Raw genomic sequence first — 22020 nt, 5'->3', positions numbered from 1 at the left:
AACATTACATAAGTCAGTCAGACACCAGACCTCTTGTCGCATACTTAATAGACACTCATACACATTTATCCTCTCTTATAAATATACAGACACACACACAAAGCAGTGGCAGTATAGGTGAAGATAAGAGGAAAGATTATTGATTCCTGTGGGGAAACCATCCTCTAGAAAAACCTCAGAAATGATTATATATATAAGCCATAAGAATAGGTGATAGCAATAAAAATAGAACATCAGCAGCTTAAGGGTTACATAACTGTATAGTATGTTATCGATAAGGCTTTTTACCTGGTTGGTTGGAGTGTGACTTCCTGCATGCACTTCCTCTGCGGAGCAACAGTGATGAATTGTGCGGCCTGCTGCACCATCAGCCCTGCATCCAACAATCCAAAACCGTACCTGCAACACGAAGCGACTCCATTATATACTGTACGTGTTTATGTTTAAGATAAGGAAAAGCATCCTTATATCCTCACACACATGTGAACTGGAGGCTTTTACGTGGGCGTCTGAATGTGCTGCAGGAGAAGAGTAAGTGCTAATGGCTCCGACATGAGGAGGCAACAAGTCATTGACGAAGATGATGTTGTCCTCTGACACAATCGCTTCCCGCTCTGTCCGGGCTGAGGCTGAGGGCTGCTGTTTGCACCGCCTGTAATTGCCTGGAGGATTGATTCTGAACAATGTGCCATCTCACGGACTGTAATCAAGCCTCATTATTCATTCTTTACCAGCACAATCTGGGTGCTGGAGACACAATGGCCGACCCTTAAGCGGCATCGCTGCCTGGTGACTGTGTGACCACTGCCTATCTTACTCTCTCTCCTCCACTTTACCATCTCTTTACGTCTCTTTTGAATCATCCGCTCTCATCTTTCATCTTTGCCCTCTTTTTTTCTCAGAGCAGCCTGCTATTCAGCGTGCTTTTCCTCTCTAAATTCTCCTTCACTCTCCTCCATCAAACCAGAATTTCTTGCATCAGAACTCTCCTCTTCAGCCACTTCAGCGGTGCTGAAATCACACTCCTCATAAGTCTCTTCTTAATTCTCCCTCAAATCTTTTATTTTCATACACTTTCTCTCTTTCCGCTCCCTCTTGTTAAAATCACACTCCTCAGACTGAGTAACAACCTCCATTCTCCCCAGCCCCTCCTCTTGGAAATCCAGAGGGGGTGACAAAGAGCTAATTTCTGCCATTATTACCATACAGACCTTATGCCGTTAATCTGCAATAAGTGAAATTCATTATCCTGATGACGGGGTCTCTCGGAGCAGCAGAGAGAGAGACAGAGACAGGAGGAAGGAGAGAGCTGATCAATAACTCAATCTGCTGCCCTGCATGGGGCTCCATCTCCTCTGTCTCAGACTGTCAGTGTGTCTGAGGAGGAGAGGCAGGAGCTGCAGCCCACACCGTCCTCGTCCTAACAGCACGCCGCGCGATCAATGGACACAATCTAATCAGCCACTATCACCACCAATGACTTTTAGCATGTAGGGCCCAGCATAATAGCATTAGGCAGACGGGTGTGTGGGGTTGAGGTGCGCTGCTGAAGTTCAAGGTCATTCGGAGGGTTTGTGAAAACTGTGAAGAGTTGGAGCAAAACACAGCTGACAAGAGCTGAATGCAGAAGACTAGAGGAGGGAAGAATCGACTGACACGGATCCTGATAGAGAATAAAGGAGATAAACATGCTATTATTTGGCTCTTCAAGTTCCAGATGCCCATACTACATGATTAAACATAAAACATGTTTTTATTTAGCAATCAATGTTTTTTAGAAGTCACAAAAAAATAATAGATTACTAGGAACTGTGATCCTGAATGCTCCCTAATACATATTTAAAACTCATTTAAGTGTTGTTGCTCAAACTTTGCTTGTAATGACATGCCAACTAACAATTTTCATAGTCAAATCTGATTGTTTTTGCTTATTGATCCCCCTTTGTTTAAGCTTCATGTTTACATATAAACAAAGCAAAAACAAAATTATTAACTGGCGGTGTAAGTGTCTGTATGCTGAAAAACGGAGATTGATGGACAGACAGACACTTAGTTTTGTGCTTTCAGGGCCTAATTTCAACTGGGGATTGTAGTTTTTTAGCAAACATTATTAGGCAGGGGTGAAGAGTGTATTTGTTGGGAACTATTTTCTGTGGGGGATTAATCCACATTTTGCAAGATGGGGAGCATTTAATGTGCTAGGACGGTGTTTGTGGTATTGGACTCTGTGTGTGTGTTCATGGTAATGAATGAACATGTCACCCAGTGCAACAGTGTAGATCATTGATGTGTTTTTAATAGACAACAATGGAGCTGTATGACACAGAGGAATAAGACATTTCACACAGATAATACCAGTTCGTAACAATTGGTTGACAATTCAAAAACTACATCTATATATACATTTTTCCAATCAAGCAGATACACCAGCATTACACAGAGAAAAAAGGCACTATAGCGTAAATGTAATGGTGACCATAATTACCATTACATTATATACATGGTTATGCTAATTAGGTCATTAGCTAACAAATGAATGCATTAATAAAGACATATTCTAATGGCCTTGTCATATTAATATCTAATATATCTAATTGCTTGTCCAATTAATATCTGTATCTTTAAGTGCTAAGCATTATCAAGAAATAATTCTTCACCTTTTCTGTAAATGGTATTTAGATGTGTTTATATTTAGATTATAAAAAAAAAAGAAGTAATTTTCCATAAACCTACTGTATTATTCTTGTTTTTTCTCTACATTAAGTGCAAATGACATAAAAAAGAGTAAATTGGGGTTTTTTTTTTTTTTTTTACAGTATTACTTGGTTGCTTATTGGTCTCAAAAGTTAAATTACAGTGAATTCTTTGTAAAAATACAAAACATACACATCATATTGCTGAATATAAAATGAAGGCAAGTTACTGTAAAAATTTCAATCAATAAAAAAATATAAAAAATGTAAAAAGAAATTGAAAAAAAATGGGAAAAAGTCTGGCAGAAAAACTTATAACTTGACCGTTATATTAAAGATATACAGGTATCTACTGTATATTATCCATTTAAAAAAAATCTATTTACCTATGAAATAACTTATGGTTGTTTGCTGTTATAAGTATTTTTGCACATTTTGCTGAGAGTTTTACTATTTTTTAAACAAATTTTTACAGTGTACTTCAAGATTCAATGTCTTTTCATGAAACAGACACTTACAAAATACATTTGGACCCAAATCATATCACTAAGCTTATACTTAAGTTTAATTTCTTGATTTGGCTACTACAATAAAACCAATAGGACTAACAATGGATCATTTAAGATATATCACGGTGTGGGGCAAACTGATACCCTGACTCGTCATAAAACAGAAACTGTTGGTGACCAGGGCTCGCCACCCTGCTCCCTTTTAGTGATTAAATAGACCCTCCCCATCCCGTACCCCTTAGCGAGAGCTGCGCACCTATTAAATCCTACAGCTCCTGCAGATCGATCGGGCTTGCCCCTGCTCCACCGCCATAAACCCACACAGACATATATCTGATAGAGAAAGCTACAGGAAACAGGTTTACCCACGATAGAACATGATGAAAATGACAGATTTTATGTCCCCTGCCATGTCAGTGAAACGCCACTGCTGAGCTGAGCCGCTTTTCAAGAAGACTCCCCGGCCTTTTCAGCCATCTCATCATCAGCAGCATGAAACAGAAAGACACTTTGAGCAAGAGCGTAGTGATTTCTGTGCAGGATTTATAGCTGCTGTGGTGTGGGACATTGCTGAGCAGCTTAATCACAGGATTTGTAAAATTGTCTTTAATGAATGTGAGTAAGATTCTTGTAAACACTGCTTGAATGTTTAAGATTAAACCGTCTTTAAGATGAAACCCACATAATGTAATTCATATCTAGCAATTAGTCAGAAAACACAGTCATCAAAATTTCAACTTGTTCTCTCTCCACCTCCTGCGTGGTCGGAGGGAGGTTGAGCCAAGCCGACTACAGAGTGACAGCTGATCTTCTGTCCACGCAGCACGAAGCGTGTTAAACCCCCGACCCCCCGCCTCCACACATATCGAATCTACGGCCCTCGCATTTTCTCCATCCACTTTCACTCCTCGACGGCAAATGCCCTCACAAACTCTTACTCCCTCCTTCTTTTTATCCATTAGGACGGAGGCCACTCCCCCCCCCCCCCCCCACCTCTCCATGGGGCCTCTTTGTAACTGTCGAGGAACCCTTTTCACTTTTTGTTCTGCAGGCCTTCCCAGGTCCTTTCTCTGTTGATATTCACACCATCTGCCAGCAGCAGAGGAAGGTGCATGCAGACCCAACTAGCACTGAGACATCAAGATCTCCAGGGTCGAGGTCCTCGCTTCGTCTTTCCACATGGCATTAAAAACACAGCTTTAACAACTGGTGTGCTGCAACCAAAACAGATTTTGCAGCTATCCAGGGACCTAGCTGCCGTGCTCTCACCCCTTGTTTGCAGTGGTACGTCCTGCTAAGTCCCCCCCAATAGAAGTGGCTGTAAAGAATCACTCAAGCCGCACTAAGCAGCTGCCTGTGAGTTAGGTCATTTTCCCAGGAGCCACAGAGTGGGCATTGGCAGGACCTCAAAAAAGAGGGGACACCATCTGTTCAGCGCCTGAAAAGGTTGGTGACACCTTCTGTGGTACCAACAACTTCTAATTAAGTGGCCAGGAATGCAGTAGCAGCTCCAGCGCATGATTGGTGGGCTCGCTTTAGTTCTCCTGACGACAACACAGCAGACCCCCAGTCAGTTTCACGCAGCCCTCCGTCACATCTGGCCACGGGCTAATGAAAAATGAACCAAGAGTGGATACAATAAACACTTGATGAAGGTGACACATGACTGTAGCAGCCAACAAAAACTATATTTACTTCTGTTTTCTAGGATTTCTGTTCCCTTTTTGTCCCAACTAATTGAATGTTTATCAGGATTATTGAAAACCGCATTAGCCCTATGGTCAAACCCAGCATGGTAAGTTCCTATTATATCATGATGCACTAATTTTATTAATATTAGGATTTAAATGAAATAACAAATGGACTTAATATTCCTCTGATTTCAATCACTCTTACAGCCAAATGTGCAGCTCACAAATGTTACTAATTAGGCTTATTAAGTAATTAAGAAGAGGTCTTAATTATATCTGTGCCACTGGGACCTGCACGGCTGTAACCATGAAATGCTCCGCCGCGCTGCTCAGCTTTGGTTTGGATGTCATACAATTTCATCCGTTTAAATGTTCTGATTGTGTGTTTTTAAAGAGGAAAAAAGAAAGATTTTAGAATACATTTTTTGGTTGTATTAGGCAAATTTCTGTCTGACTTGAAATTATAGAGAGAGAAACACTCAGCGGCCTTCAACAGCTCAGCCTCAAATGTCAAGTGAATTACCTTGCAAAGAGTTAAAAGTTTAATGAAATATATTGCGGGGAGGAAAATGAGGGGTTTGGCACAGGCATGGACTAAGTCTCAGGAGAATGGGCACCAAACGGCCCTCTCAGTCTCTACAGCCATCAGTCAAAGTAGCAGCCACCCGTCTCCTTCTCTTACACAAGGAGACTTCTCTGGAAGCCACAATGATCTATACGCCATGACCTCACTCTCAGTGTCCAACATATTTTGATTTGTAGCTTGAGTGTTATTCAAACACAAATTCAAAAGAGGATGAAATTCAGCAGAGAGCTTTTGTTGGACGCACACCAAGGTACAGTCCTTTTAGATGTCTCTGCCCTTGTGGGGAAAGAGAGAGAGAGAGAGAGAGAGAATGAGAGAGAGGGGGGACGGAGTAAGCGCTGCGCTACAAGCTTGGCATAAGATTCCCTCCCGGGTCCCGAGTGTTTTTCTTTCACTCTGGACAAAGCAAACACTGAACCAGCAGCCTTTGTTTGCCTCTTCAAAAGGACAAGTTTTTGATGCCATCTCACTACATGTGATAGGAAGCAGAAATGTAACCATCAAAAACAAAGTCCGTTTTTCTGTGCTTATTAAAAGGTATGGCATCTGCGACAGGAGCTCATCACAGAAGACACACAGTTCAAAAGTTCTGTATCACACATGCAATATTAAAGAATACATGATTAGAACTGTAGTCACAGGTTAATTTACAGGATGGCTGGAAGATGTGGCCAAGTCTTCTATCCTGATATTGGTCATTTCATATCTCAGTAGCATATTTTCTGACAATTTAATAAATAAATAGTGTATTTGAAATGATAAATACATGATAAAGACTATTTTTGTATATTTGTGTGCATTAAATTCTTGATAAATGACTGTTTTCTCATTTGATTAAGAACTTTAATTCCAAGTAAACAACAATTTCAAGTGAAATTATGTAGAAAATATAAATAAATATTTCCAGCTATACACTGACTATGTGTACATGCATACACACAAATACAGAGTCATCAGGTTATGGTATTCCTGATTAATTCACATTCGATTTTCTGACATATTACACAAATGTAAGTCATGATATCTCAAAATGTAATCCCATCATTGAAAGCTACTAAATTGTCATATTGAATTATAGCTCAGACCTACTTCAGGGGCTTGTACGGTTATTGTTTGCAATGACCTTAGTGAGTCTCCATAAAATGGAAAGTGAACATGCATAAAAAGTGACGTTACTTATGTATGTTTAGGATTACAAAACCCCAAGAGCTGGAATCTAAATAGACATGTGATATTGGGGAGGGGTAGTGTTGTAAGAAAATATGATTATGAATCCACTGTATTTTACAGCTGGGGTCTCACACAGGCAACATTTTCTGTCACTGACATCTGAAACATGTCATCATGTATCATGTTCAGTATGTTTCTTAAGAGGGGATTAGTGCTAATTAAATAATTTAATAATAATATTACTTTAGACTCGTCAGCTATTGCTCTACTTTGCAGTTATTTTCGATAGCTCCATATGGACATGGAAATATAATATTGTTTTTGCTGAAAATGTTGATACGGTAATGTGTATGGTTGAGACTTCTGCTTTGCAAACTCCAGATAGTTCAGCCAACTACTTGCTGTCAGCTAATCATGGCAGTGACATAATTGAACTCTATGAATAAAGAAAGAGATCAGGAGAACGAGTGCACAGACTGTTGTGGAACTTTATTTTGAAATTTCTTCTGTTTTTCTAGCCCCCTAGTAAAATATCAAAATTGCTACTTGTACATGAATTATGCATTAGTGGAGGTTTAGAAGAGCACAGGGTCTCTACAACCCCCCACCCGTCTTGTAGCACAGTAGGGTGGAGTGGGGTGGTGTGTGTGTGTGTGTGTGTAGGGGTTTGGGTGGAGGGGTGTACAGGCTCCCCTCTGTTTGCCTGCTGCACCCCCCTGCCGGGAGACACGGCACCCCCTGCAGGAGGTGCAGCGCTTCGTTTCCCCTGTCCCTCGGGGCGAGTCGGTGTATGTCACACACAAACACACACAAACACACACTCGGCTCATTCAGCCCAGTTTATCTGCTGACCCATCAATCAAAAGCATATCCACACACACACGCACACACACAATTAACATCAACATTTTGCATCTGTGCGTGCTACTGGAGTACAACAATACTTCAGGCTTGCAAAGGAAACAAACACTTCTAGTTGAGCCATTTTCTATTCAAAACAAAAGTTGCAAGAGAGAGAGAGAGAGTTAATGAGGAAGGAGAAGAGCTAAAAACTGAGATGTCGTGCCATTTGTTTGTCTTAATAAACCTATTGTGTCTAAATAACACCCATAAAGAGCAGCCACTTCCTCTCAATTAGCCAACAATTACCCACACATAGATCTGCTCCCCTTTCACAGGAAACAATATCACTGCATAGCTCCTCTAATATTAAATGATAGTCTGTGGATGAGCTGTATCTGTAATCTCCCTGCACACACACATACACATATACACACACTTTCTAAAACACATGTATATAGACCACGGGCTCAGTCACACAGTAATTGGCTCAGCAATGAAAAAAGAGGAGGTCTGGATAATTAATTAATCTATCTGGCTGGAGCAGAGGCCGGTTTTACAACCCCACCAGGGAGACGGAGGGAGAGAAAAGGAGAGAGAGGAGGAGGAGAGAGGGGAAGAGGACCGGCTGCCCTGGGACGATCTACGGCCTTGTATGAAACAGAAATTGCTTGCCGCGATGCACACACTCACATTTCACACACAAACACACACGTACATAATCCTTATGTCTGTGACACACATGTAAACATAAAACTGCAAAATGCATACACACTACACACTAACATATTTATCTCGATTCATAAAGCTGACAGAACATATTGATTTCCAGTCAATTCACAGAACAGACTAAATGGGAACTGTTCAACATATATTCCAAACAAGATAACCTTATCTTTACAGTGATCAACGTGGGAAAATCGCAAGAAGAAGAAATACGATTCTGATAAAATCCTCCTCACTAAGAAATTCAGCTCTTTATTACTTGATTCTTCTGAGATCTCATGCATATTACAAGGGCACTGACTATCAGGTTTTCGGTTGCTTCAGATTTTTTATGATTAGCGCTGGGTATTGAAGTGGAGCCCATTTTGAATGCAGGAACTTTTTTATCAGCCAAGCCTTTTGGGAATGTAGGAACCTTTTTTTGACAGGAAGAATCAGGATCTAAATCACCTTCCTTTGCTATAGTTTCTGGTACTAAATAGTCCGTGCTCTGGGATTAGGACTTTTTGATGACCCAGGAATCTTCAGGGCAGGATATGCAGTGCTCAGTATCCCTTTTCATGTCTGCATGTCTCCTGTATCCAGTGGTGGGAAAAAGTCTTCAGATCTCTTACTTCAGTAAAAGTACTATTAACACACTGTTTAATTACTCCACTATAAGTAAAAGTCAAAATGTAAAACTTACTTCAGTAAAAATACAAAAGTATCACCATCAAAACGTGCCTAAAACATCAAAAGTAAAAGTACTCATTAAGCAGAATGGACCCACTCAAAATGTTTTATATATTCTAAATATATCATTGTGTTATTATTATTGATACATTTATATAAGCATAATTGTAATTGTCTCAAGGTAGGGCTCATTTTAACTACTTAACATGCTGTTGTGATGTTTAAATTAAAAATAATGTCTACATTTATCATGTTTTTTATTAAATCTCAACCTGAAAAGTAATTAAAGCTATCAGCTAAATGTAGTGGAGTAAAAAGTGCAATATTTGCCTCAAAATGTAGTGGAGTAGAAGTATAAAAATATATTAAATGGAAATACTCAAGTACTACAAGTCCCTAAAATTAAGTACATACTTGAGCAAATGTACTCAGCGACATTCCACCACTGCCTGCATCTTGAGTTGTGTAACAATACATGGAAAGAAGAACATGACTGTGTTATTTTCTCTGTGTAAAGACACTTCTCAGATGCTGCTGTTGTTTTTATAAGATTGCTGGACTGATTTGTCTAACCTTTACAGTTCTTCAGATGCAGTGGAAAAGCAAAAAGGAATACAAACGACGTCTGTGAGTTCTCAGTTTTGTACCTTTGGAATCTCATGGTGCTTTCACACCTCTAGTTTGGTTCATTTGGTCCAACCCGTGGCGAACAAACTGATACATTGTTGCATTTTAGTTGTAGTACTGTTCATGTTTACACTGAGTTATACAGACTGATGTTTTGGTGAATTTTATGCAGCACTTTACTGTTTCTGATGTGTTTGATTATGTTGTTTAATGTCACAAAAAGCTCAATAATAAACAAATGATTATAGGCATTTACAGTATTTTTTTTGGCTGAGTGTCCACAGCACTGCTGCCATTGTATTCTCTCAATTGTTTACAATGATGAGCGAGTCTAAATGGCCAGCCACAGGAAAAGCACTGCATGCAGTTTCTGTTATTCAGAGCACTCAAGACTTTTTTGACTGTTGAATAATAAATAATGACTCATAGGTAGTGACAGAACAAAAAGATGGCTTCTTGTACAATAACGATTCTTGTTACTGTCACAAACTTTATAAGGAACTCAATGAGTGTACTTTGTCAGTGCATACATTTTAATGTACAGGAATAGTTGATATACATGGCCTTATACAGATCAATTTAGCTTCAGGTCGCTTCCTGAAGAGTTTTAGGTTTAGCTTATGAAATCAAGCTAAAATTACATATCTGCCATGAAAACATGTCAACCACCAAACTGTGGTTGGTTCATTTGATGCACTAAGGTTCACTTGGAAGTGTCCGGTTTGGTTATTTTATTGTTAATTGTTAATTGCAATATATTTGTCCAAACAAATGTACCTTTAGTTGTACCAGGCATTAAAATGATTGAAGAAAATTGAAGAAAACAATGGTCTCATATTTTTTCTATGACTGTATATTGGTTATATATAAGTACTTTTTTAAAGCTGTTGTTTTGGTGTTTGTAACCACTAGTCCATATTGCAATTTTGATTTAAAAAATTTGATTAACTATGCATACCTGACAATAACCAAAAACCTTTGTAAGATGTGCAGCCCTACTGGTAGCAACTGGATTTGATGGTATTTCACACTTGGGAGTGTTGATGACAGGTACGGGTCTCCTAAAACTCCATTGGAGCATACAAATTGAAATGAGCTTGAACCAAACTAATTTGGGAACATTCTGTGCAAGCAGCAGAATATCATATTGTATCGAGAACACACTCCTCTTTAGAGAATAGTGTCAAAATACACTTCTTGGCAGCTTAAATCCTGGCAGAGGAGTGAGATGAAGAGTGTAAGAGAGGAGCGTCACTTTTCCACAGTCCCAGACAGTTTGTCTGTCAGACTCAGGAAGGGATCTGGAACTTGAGAGTATTCCTTCTCCCTTTTTTCACAACAAGCTTGTGTTAGTGGTTGTCAGATCTAACAACAGGATGGGAGAATACAACGCGCACACACACACCTCAGCTGAGGAGGGAAGTGGCAGGTACATCACGTCTATGGTAATAGAACAGCAGATGGAACTGGCAGGCAAACACAGCACCTTGTGCTTCGACACAAACACACACTCTTGCATGTGCACACACCCACTTGTTCATACGTTAGAAAAAATGCACTGACACAAACACGCAACAACAAGCTGCTTTTACCTCGCAGGGACGAAATATCACGTCTGAAAATAAACAAGCAGCCGTAATCCACACATGTGCTTAATAAGATGTGAGTTTGACTTTCTCCTGTCAATGTGTGGAGTGCAGACCAGATATAAATGGCTCCTTCCTCATAAGAAAGAAAAAGGTGTCAAAGTGTTGGTCCTAGAGGGTGTTGTCTGTTTCTGACCTGTCTCTCCAGGGCGTCGTATGAGCGACGGCGTAGCTACTGGCCCTGATAATCTCAGAGATAAATCATCTTTAGTCACTCTCTAACAGCCTGACAGACAGAAAGGCCTAAGTACCTGGGAGGGTGGCAAAGGGACACTTTAAAATCTCCAGTGATGAGGAGTATTGCCGTGAAGAAAACAGTTAGCCACCCCAAGCTTCCTCCGATCCCCCCCGAGTCTCTGGCTGCCATTTTGGCTGCGTCTCAAGGCGCTATTCCGGCTCTATCTCATGTCACCGTTCTGGCTGTCGTTCAATTCTCACGTTGGCTCCCGTTCAGCCTCCATTCTGGCTCCGGTTCAAGCTCCACAGTGGCTCTGTTTTGGGGGCTTCATTGTGGCTCTGTTTCAGCAGAGCCCCCCCCCCTCTTCCTCCCCCCCTCTTCAGTTTTTAGCACCCCAGGTAGCTGGCCTCCTGCCCAGCCTGCTGATCAGTGGGAGATCCAGGCTCAAGCCTTTTGTTTGGGGTGGCATTTTGCCTTTGTTTTCCCATCTCGCCTGTAATCTAAACACCCAAAACATCTCATGCTTGACAAATCGGCCCTGAGACGAGGGAGCAGCGGAAGACAAACGGCTGGAAGCGGTTCAACCCCAGGCAGGACTGATGGTGTCCGACTGGGCCTGACCTCCCAAAGGTTAAAGACACGTTCACTTACAAAGCAATCAATTACCCAGGCTGTGTGGGCGCTTTTAACCAACCTCCCCTCCCGCCTTCCACACAGCCGGCGTTATTGATGAGGGTCCCAGTGTACAGCACACTCCAACCTGGAGTGTGTATTACATTTCACAATTGAAATAAATCTCAGATTCTTGGTGTTGCTGCCTACCTGAACCTCTCTCCTGCTTTATATCGTCTTTCTCTCCCCCTCCTCCTCTTCCTTCCTTCCTGCCTCCCTCCCTCTCTCCCTCCTCTCTGCAGGTTGTTGTAGCAGGTTTATTCTGGTAGTTGGGCTCTGTGGGCCCCGGCAGGCCCCTCAGCTGTTCCGCTGGGTTTGTAATTACCATTTCATTAAGAATGACAGTTTCGGGGGTTGAAGCACCATTTCATCCGGGTCTCGTGGGGAAGGCGCTTGCCAAATTTCCAGTGTGAGTGGCAATTATCTCTCTTCGTGTCTGCAATTCACCATTTTGTACTTAGTGGCTTGACAACGGCTAGGAACATTTTGTTGGAGTAATAATAGGTCTGGGATATTTACACTGTAGCCCACTCAGGCTTAGCTCTGTGAACAGACTGATACGAGCTATCAGAGGAGATAGAAACAAACTAGAGGAAACCCTACAGAGACGAGCACTCCACTACTTCCACTACTTGGGTACTGTGGAGCCTTGGGAATTGATTCTAGGTTCAATTTATTGTGTGTATAATGCCATTCTGAGTACCAATAAGTGCTCATGTGGTATATTTTTATTTTGGATTCAATCATCATGTGTTTTTCTTTTACAGCACCTTTGCTTCTTGTAATGTTTCTCTTTTGGCCAGTGGGCAAAAATGACTCGAAATCTCAGTGGAGCAACTGGGTTTAACTATAAAAGTTAAACTGAAGCATTACAATGTGTTTTTCTGCCATGCGAGAAATATTGAAAATGTGTACCACAGTACTGCATTAAAAATACATCACTCGCCAATCAGAAATCAGTTTCAACCTCTTCAGCATCCTCAGCTGACTTACTCTTTCTCCGTCTAGTGGGCTCAGTTTTAACACTGAAGATATCATATAAAGCTAGAAGACCTGAGGAATCCATTGGTACCAATCAAGTATTGATATCTTGTTGGGAAGGGGGTTAAATAACACTCCCAAAACCCCCTTCCTCCCCTTGACATGCTCAGTACATACTAATGCCATGCAGTTTGGAACAAAAATCAGTTTTTCCTCACACAGTACAAATGTGTGGTATTTGTCTATTGTATTTAAATATTTCTGCATACTGGGGTGCATAAACAGTCTTGGAATTGCATGAATTGGATACGACTGGAAAGCTGAGACTCTTGTGGATTCAACTTTTTGTCATGTGTGTTGATGTTAGTCCCCATAATAGCCATTTCATTGTAGTGAGAGCATTTATTGAAACTTGACCTCACTGTATAAAATGACCTGCCGTGACCTCAAGGATAATCACAGCCTCATGAAACCTTACAGCTATAAACTAGAGATCTAGAGCATTCAGAGGATGAGAGAATGCCTATATACAATAAGGAGGTTTCTCAGGAACAGAAGTCTTCGCCTTTTGAAACCAAATCAAAGCACGCATTTTTCTTTGTTCCTCAAGGTCTCTGTATATTATTGTGATATTTTTGAGGGATATTCGACCCATTTCCCGTGGTAAATTTTTTTTATATTTATCACCAAATCTGTGAAACAAATGGTATCCCCAAAACTGCAGCAACAACTTGCATAATTGAGCATGGGAATGGCCTTCATATACTTCCATCATAATGTGCTACGGTCATAAGCGACTCCAAATGTTCAACATTTGAATAAGCCTGCCATCTCCCGCTAAAGCTCCCCTAAAAAGAGTAAACTGTGTATGTAATGAAAATGTAGAATAAGTACAGCAGCAGAAATTCAACCACTTAACTTCTACATCTATCATTTGATGTGATCTGTGCGACCTTCATTCTCTTTGAATGCCAACATTTTTATAATTGCCTTCTCTGTGTGTGAATTTACAGCTTGCACATTTGCACATATTCATCTGCATGCTAAGGTATGTGCATACACGTCCGTTAAATGATAGTCTGTCTTATAATAATTCTCATTTGCCCATATGTACGATTAATCCTTAGTGGCTGTAATTATTACTCCTGTTCATACTGGCCTTGAATTGATCCATTCCTAGCGTGAATGCAGTGGAAAAGATGGCACAATCTACCGTCTTGTTGTATCTGAGACTTCAGCAGTTTGTGTTAGACAAATCAAGTTGGTACCTTCCAAAGTTGCAGTTTAGAACAAAATGATCTCTTTCTCAATTCTGGTGACTTGTCATCCTGCAACACTGTGAGAATGTATGGCATAGTGACTTAGATTAGCATATAATGCTGTTCTTATAGGTGATATTTTAAGCTGAAGATGATTCAGGTATCCTGTTATATACTGTGATAAGGCCTAATCACAGCTCTGTCTCAGTCTCAGTCACTTTGGAGATGACTCAGAGCCATGTTTTTGCACTGTGGTTACTTTATGAGCACCGGACTGAAGAAGTAAACACAAACTTATGTCAGAAAAGAACTGGTTCGTAACAGCCACACTCGAAATCGGCATGAAAAAAACCTGCAATTTTGTTTAAATATGGGGATAAAGGCAAGACATTTTCTCTCCTTTAAGGGACTTATATTGTTGTACTTAGTTGTAAACACAAAATATTTGTGTTAGAAATGGAAAAGGGAACTTGAGAAAGATGTTTGAATGCTGCTTACTGTCTCCATGTAATGTCCAATCACTGTATAAAGGGGAGTGACTGTATGTTTCCAGTGTTATATGTTTCTCAGATGAAAATTCTGTGTTGAGGTCAAATTTGATCAGTTTCAAGTTAAAATATTTTATAAATATTATCCAGTTAACTGTAGACAAAACCACTAACCATAACCCATGTCATATTAAGCAAATGCAGAGCCAGGATATGTCTCTTTTTTAGGTTCCCATTATGTGCCATATAATGCTTGGAAACATAGGACCTTAGGAACATCGGGCTCTAGGAGCATTTGTCAAGTTTCTATTATGTGGCATATTAATCTGGAGAACATACACAGCATCCTGGAAACATAGGAATGACTCCGTGTTAAGTGGTTGCGAATTTTTGATTGTCAGTTACTGAAACTTTGAGAAATTGTCAGATTCAATTCTGGTGCTGGAAAGCTGTGGGAGAAGGGAGTTTCCTCAAGCCAATCCACCTTCTGAGAAGCCTTTCTGATGAAGTTTTAGTCTGTAGAAGGAAGTCAATGAATATCTAGTTTATTTACAAATATAACTTAATTAATTAATTTAACCAGCTTGTTTCACAAATAGGAGTCAAGTAGGTGCACCATCAGGTGGGTGGGGGTTGGAGGGTGGATGGGACCATCTTACCCAAGGCTTTAGACAATGAAAGAAGTGTTGTCCTGGAAGTGTTTTTGTGTCCTTTAACCAGGTGATTTTGGTGCCTAACTTTAACCTATAAATACTTTTTAAATAAAGAGCTTATAAAGTATTTTCAACATGTTTAAAACAGCGATCATCACGTTTAACCCTTTATCAGGCCAAGAACCGTATTTGGTAACTTCAGCGGATATCCAAAATAAAAAATAAAAATATTTCGAGAAATAAATTGCAAATTTACTAGATTAAAGTGGCAGATCTACGAGAAAAAAGATGCAGATTTAAGAGATTTAAAGTAGCAAAACTGCGTGGAAAAAAGTCACAGATTTATGAGAAAGAAGTGGGGGAAAAAAGCAACTTTTCTCGTAGATTCACCACTTTAAATCTCTTAAATCTGCGACTTTTTTTCTTCTAGATTTGCCACTTTAATCTAGTAAATTTGCAACTTTTTTCTGATAAAGGGTTAAACTGTGTTGCAGTTGTTATATTGTCCCGTTTCACAATCGAAAAAGGTTGTAGTGGTTCAGAAATTATCATTTTAAACATAGTTGTGGTTAAAAAAATGTGACTCATCATTATCTGTGATAAGCAGAAACGTATAATCTTGGGTTGTTATTACCCCGTTAGCAGTGAATGCCACCACACAGCAGCTTTCAGGCATTTTTCTGTTGTTTGCTAGCAGATGGAATTGACAAGTAGGCACCTCATACAAAGTCAATGGAGAGCAATGAGTTGTTTTCTCCTCCGGTGTGGGCGGGACCTAATTGCACTCCTTCTCTATAATGGTCCATTACAGAAGACATTTTTCCCCCCAGATTGAGTTCTGTGTATTTTGTCCACCATATATCCAGTGTAGTCAGTCACTCCGGGGTCAATATGGAAAGGAGGAATTATCATAACAACATACAAATGGATATACCAGTGTTTTGTATGTTTATGGTTGTGGATGCCTGGGTGTGCACAGCAAATGGGAGACAGGAAGTGTGTGAGCCTTTTAAGTGTGTCTGTCTATGTGTTTACTCCTCCCTCTTAAGAACAAAAAATAGCAGGCGTCCGCTGTGTTGAGTTATAGTGACATGACTCACGCGATGTCTACTGCGAGTGACGACTGCAGCTCTTTTAATTGCATGTCTGCGCTTGAATGATGGGATACTTAATTCCTACACATTCCACACAATTGCTTTTCACATTGGCAGAGGCCTGGGGAGGCAGTGGAGGCTTTCTGTGGCCATATGGAGAGGGAGGCAGAGCCCGGGCTGAGTGATCGGGAGCTTACCGCCTCAACCCTGCACCAGACTGGCTGCTATACTGTACTGAAGCTGCAGACGGGCACACGAAGCAGCACGACTAATGAAACACATTCCACACACACCGCAAACCACACACACACACACACACACACACACACACACACACGTGCATACAACTGGGATGTGGTTAGATTTAATTTTGCCTTAGTCGCTGTAACATGCTCTCAGATACCTAAGCAAACACACACTCATTGGTAGGCTTTTACTTTCACTCAAACACACATATGCGCACAAACATCTTTTACATAAAAACAACTAAACTCAATGAAAACAGACCCATGGTCTCTAATTCACAGGAAAAATCTCTCTCTATCTCTCTCTCTCTCACACACACACACACACACACACACACAAACACAAACACCTGGTCTGACACACTCGAATATGTCACACGCGTAGAGGACATGTTAGCACACACACACACACACACACACACACACACACACACACAGATATTCACATATATCTGCTCAGATACACACACTCACACATGCACACACACACAGTCAGCTGTATAAAGTGTGTTGACAGTCCCGTCAGCTCATGGTAGCACCATCAGGCTCCCTGCTGTCCTGTGAATGGGTCACTTCTTCTTCTCCTTCATCTCTCTTATCACTCCGTCACATCGCCTGTTTTCTGTAGAGTCTGGAGGAACTGTGCTCTGGTGCTACAGTAGTTATAGTGCAGTAACAATTCGACCCCGCTTCTGTTATACTGGGTTTTCACTGGTGAGAAGTCTGAAGGCTGATTGGTGATGTGGTAAAACCAAACATACTGAACCGGTATGTCCTTTAATCTACCACACTGCTCAGCACATGTTGTCTATGTTGGCTTTCTTCTTCTGTTATAAAGTAACACAGTGAGTCTACAGCCAGGCTAGCTGCACCCTGACACTGTAAATCTCAGGGTTTACAAAACAAAACAGTTAAATAAATGTAGAATCGTTTTAGCAGCTATGATAAAGTAACTGGCTGGAGTGTTGCTGCTAAGAAAAAAAAATTCAGGCCATAAGCTTTTACTCGAATAAGTCTTCAAAGTTATACACAGATACAGTCTTTACTTTTAGCCCTTTGAACCCAAAGCTGTTTGAGGGCATTTTCTTGCTTTATTTTACATTTTACTCACTGTGGCCTTGTATTTCACTCCAGTATATAAGTGCACTTCTATGGAATCAACACAATCTTGGCTAGAAGTGGAAACAACTCAATAATGTATTTTGTGCAGTATAACACAGTTATAATGACATAAATCATTAAAAAAAAAAAACGCAAGTTAAATTTCTCTGTTCAATTTTGCAATGGAATTCATATATATATCACTTCTCCAATTGGCCACAAGTGTCATGAATATAGGACACATTGGGTCTCACATGCTATTCATATTGAACTATTTGCATTTTTACCTCTACTTGCAACCTCTCTTGTCCTGTCCTCTCTGCTCTGTGTAAACAGCCTGCTGTTATGTCCAATATTCAGTGATTTTCAGTAGTTATCACGTGATCATTCATCTCAGAGAAATCTATCATGGCTTGTCAGTTGCGCTGAGGAATGCAGAATTTAATGTTTTAAACAGGATCTAGTTATTCCAAATGGTTTATTTTTGGCAACGTTTTAAATTAGACATTTACAATACATTTTGACAGAAGTCTAATTTTTTTAATCTTTGTTTCGGATACTTTTTCTAACAGAAACTTTTGCAACTGATGATCTGTTAAAGGACTGTTGGAAAGTTTAACATTTTCTTTCAACGATAAACAGTGTATTTTTGGCGATCTGTCACATTATATTGTCATATTATATATGTGCGAGATGCAGTGCAACAGTAGTGGGACGGTACTCAGTGGTAAGCAGTATCTGTACTTCTTCATTTTACTCTTTGGCATACCATGATTTTTTTTCCTGCACATTGGAACCTCTCAAAAGCTACCAGTACTCTTTTCTACCCTTTCTATATCAGGCTATCTAAATAAAGTGTTTCATTCATCATTTATACAGTTTGCAATTGTGTGCCACAGCTACTTTATAATTATATAAAACATTGTGAGGTCACAGTAAACAAGGAATCAAATGGTCATCTGCTCCCTCTCCACTTTGAGGATGAGCAAAGTCTTAAAAACCAAATAAACAACAGCGCAAGTACAGTTTCATCAGTTTCTTTATCAGATATAAAATGATGTCAATGTGTAAAAAGCCTGACTTCATGTTTTGTCAGGACTGTCTGCAGGACAAGCAAACTTTTAAAATTATCACATAATTCACGTCGTGGGGCTTACATTGTTCACGCATCCTGGTGCAAACAGTAAAAATTTTGCCTCTACTTGCATCTCTGACTTTGACTTTGTATTTAATTGCGCTGCGAAAAAAATTGCCAACCCAAGGTTGAAACAGACCATGAATGTCTGCACCAAACTGCATGGCAGTCTACGCTGTATTGGACAGTTGTCAAGACGTTTCACTCTGAACCACAAATGTCATGTCATATTCCATGTTTTCTGGTTCAAGCACTTGCCGTTTCACTGGTGTTCTGAACCTGTCAGTCAAACTAGTGTGTCTAACACTGGCATGTGAAACTGGAATTGGAAAAAAAACATCAGTTCCTGTGTGATTGAGGGAGTCTGAACAGACGCTGGTAGTTCAGAATTCGATTTTCATCAAAACAAATCTCTCTTCTATCAAATGTTGCTGATTTTACCTTGAAACACACTGAATGTCAGCACAAGCATTAGCTATTGGCAGAATTAATGCAAACATACTGGTACTGGCCTCAGATGTAGTGGTTAAATGTCAGCTCCAAGAACAGCCAGGACTACTGTTCATTGATGTGACCCTGGAAACACCCTGGCCCCGAAAGACCTCAACAGGCCCCTGTGCATGCAAAGTAAGGAGAGAGAGACATATACTATAGATGGAGAAAGACAGAGAGCCTGCTAATGTATTTAGTAGCCAGGCCTCGTTTAAAAAAGCCCTTAATGACTTTAATTGATCTTTATTAGCTTCAATTAGAGAGGGACACTGGGGGGAAAACAAGGTTGTGATTCCTGCAGACAGATCAGAGGAGGTGAGCAGGATCTGAGCACAATCAAGGAGAGAGAGAGAGAGAGAGAGAGAGAGAGAGAGAGAGAGAGAGAGAGAGAGAGAGAGAGAGGGAGAAAAGATCAGAATTTGTATGTTACATTTAGTCTCTTTAGTTTACAAAAAGTAGCTGTGTTTCCATTAACCCATAAGAACCCATGGTTACACCCGTGTAACAAACACTTTAAATCTTCTATAATCTCCAATATTCAGCTTTATGCTTCACCTTAACTCATTAAATTCCTAAGCGATTGAAGTGATTTCTCTAAAATATGGGTATGACTGGAAACAGAAATGTGAAAAAGTAGCTAATTTCAAAAAATGTTTTGCTACTAGACTAAGTTTAGACCATTTAACAATTCTAATCTGTTAATGTCCTGTATTGCATTTAACTTGTTCTGACCATATTTCCTGAACAAATTAAAGTCACAATTTTGATATATGTTATGGCGATGCAAACAAAAAGGCAAATGGTTATTTGTTTTTATTTATTATTGATTTATTATTATTTTGTTACTTAAAGGCAAATCTGAAAAATAATTTTGATAAATGTTTTGGAGATGCAAAGAAAAAGGCAAATTTGTGTCTCTGTGAGCAGAAAAGGTGTCTGGTTTTTCATTTTAAAATAAGAAATATCATAAATATAAATACCATAAATGCCCATTGTAACGTATATGTCACATCTCATATCTTTGACATTTAGGGGTAGTATTTTGAAAAAACATCTTAAATGTGTTCTATGTAGTCCACTTGGTCTGTGGTATATCCCCCATTCTTTTCCTTTAAGGATAACTGGGTCAAGATTCTTATGGGTTAAAGAGCAAAATTTTAAAATGTTGCATTAAAGAAAATATGAATTAAGGCCATTTCCATCAACGAATAAACAAAGCTGCATAAACATACTTTGGTCAGAAGATGGCGGTTAAACGCATTGCTGTAGGCTAAACTGTCAGTAAAGAGTAGTAGAGGAAGAGATTATGCGAGAAAGAAAACAGTAGAAGAAGAAGAGATTGAAAAAATATAGGTTGCTAATCTGAGAACTTTGGCCATCCATGACAGAATATGTCTTCAGGAATTAGATTCAACTAGGCAACCTATAATTGTTCTTTCATGTCAGCTTGCTTGACCTGCAGAGTGGAAACAGCTGATTAGTCACGAGTTAAATGTTCGATATGTTAGAACTTATTCGCAAAAAGCGCTTTCATCTCCCGTTAAGTGCATTAACAAAAAAAAAAAAAAAACACCTCAAGCAAGCATTTCCCCCCATGCCCATTTTTCAAATTTTGTTTCCATCAAGACCCATGCTAAACTTCAAAATGTGCATTGAAATTTGTTGATTTCGGACGGATGAACATGACAAAACGTGCAAAATATAATTTGCTTATTTTTTGCACACATATACTAAAGGCAAGTTCAAACAGCGGCACAAATTGAGTTGAAGTCAGTCACACCCACACTGGGATTCCATGATTTTTTTCATAAATAAACAGAATTGGACACAGGGTGACCTTGTGTCCATTTCAAGAGCACGCTTTTGAAGAAATATAACTGAAGCTTAGAAAAACAGCTACTATAGCTACAATGCATTTCAAGATTGGCATTATTCCTCATGGACAACTTGGCCCACTTGGTCCAAATGGTTCTGAACTCGTGCACACCGAACAGTATGCACCTTATATTCAGTACACCCTGTGACCCCACATAGTCTGCCACTCACAAACAAGAGTTCTACGGTGAAAAGTCAGCAGCTTAGAAAAGACACATCAACTGCATTAGATAGATAGTAGGGGTGTAATGGTATGTGTATTAATCCCAAAGTATTCAGTACAGGACGTTGGGTTCAGTATGCACCTTATAACCAGTACACCCTGTGACCCACATAGTCTGCTACTCACAAACAAGAGTTCTACAGTGCAAAGTTTTACCCAGAACATTTTGGCAGTGCATCAGCTTTAGCATGCTTACCATGCCAAAGTAATACCTAATGCTATAGAGTGTTAATAGGGCATTTTAGTATGAATATATCATAATGTGCTTACCAGTTTAAATAGTTTAAAGGTCTTGGCATTCATGGTGTCTCTAAGCCTTAGTGTAGATAATAACCTCTTTTTGGGGGCATTAGTCTCTAGGCAGAGAAGAGCATAACATGAATCCAACCTCAGATGTTGCAGTTTTGTGTTATGTCTTAACTGCCAGGCTACAAGTACGCCCAACTGATAACCTCTCACCGTAA

The 22020-nt window shown here is 39.8% G+C and overlaps 1 protein-coding gene across 1 annotated transcript in view; it reads right to left on the bottom strand.

Moving 5' to 3' along the window:
* The window catches only part of LOC131976749 (neuroendocrine convertase 2-like), a 199894-nt gene that overhangs the window by 28755 nt on the left and 149119 nt on the right, over window positions 1–22020 (bottom strand). The window contains exon 14 of the mRNA XM_059339903.1: window positions 289–399. Coding sequence (XP_059195886.1) covers window positions 289–399 — 111 coding nt within the window. The remainder of the gene's footprint in view (window positions 1–288; window positions 400–22020) is intronic.

This window comes from Centropristis striata, chromosome 8 (assembly GCF_030273125.1).
Source record: "Centropristis striata isolate RG_2023a ecotype Rhode Island chromosome 8, C.striata_1.0, whole genome shotgun sequence".
NCBI classification, from domain to species: domain Eukaryota; kingdom Metazoa; phylum Chordata; class Actinopteri; order Perciformes; family Serranidae; genus Centropristis; species Centropristis striata.
This window is presented reverse-complemented; position numbering and strand designations above follow the sequence as displayed.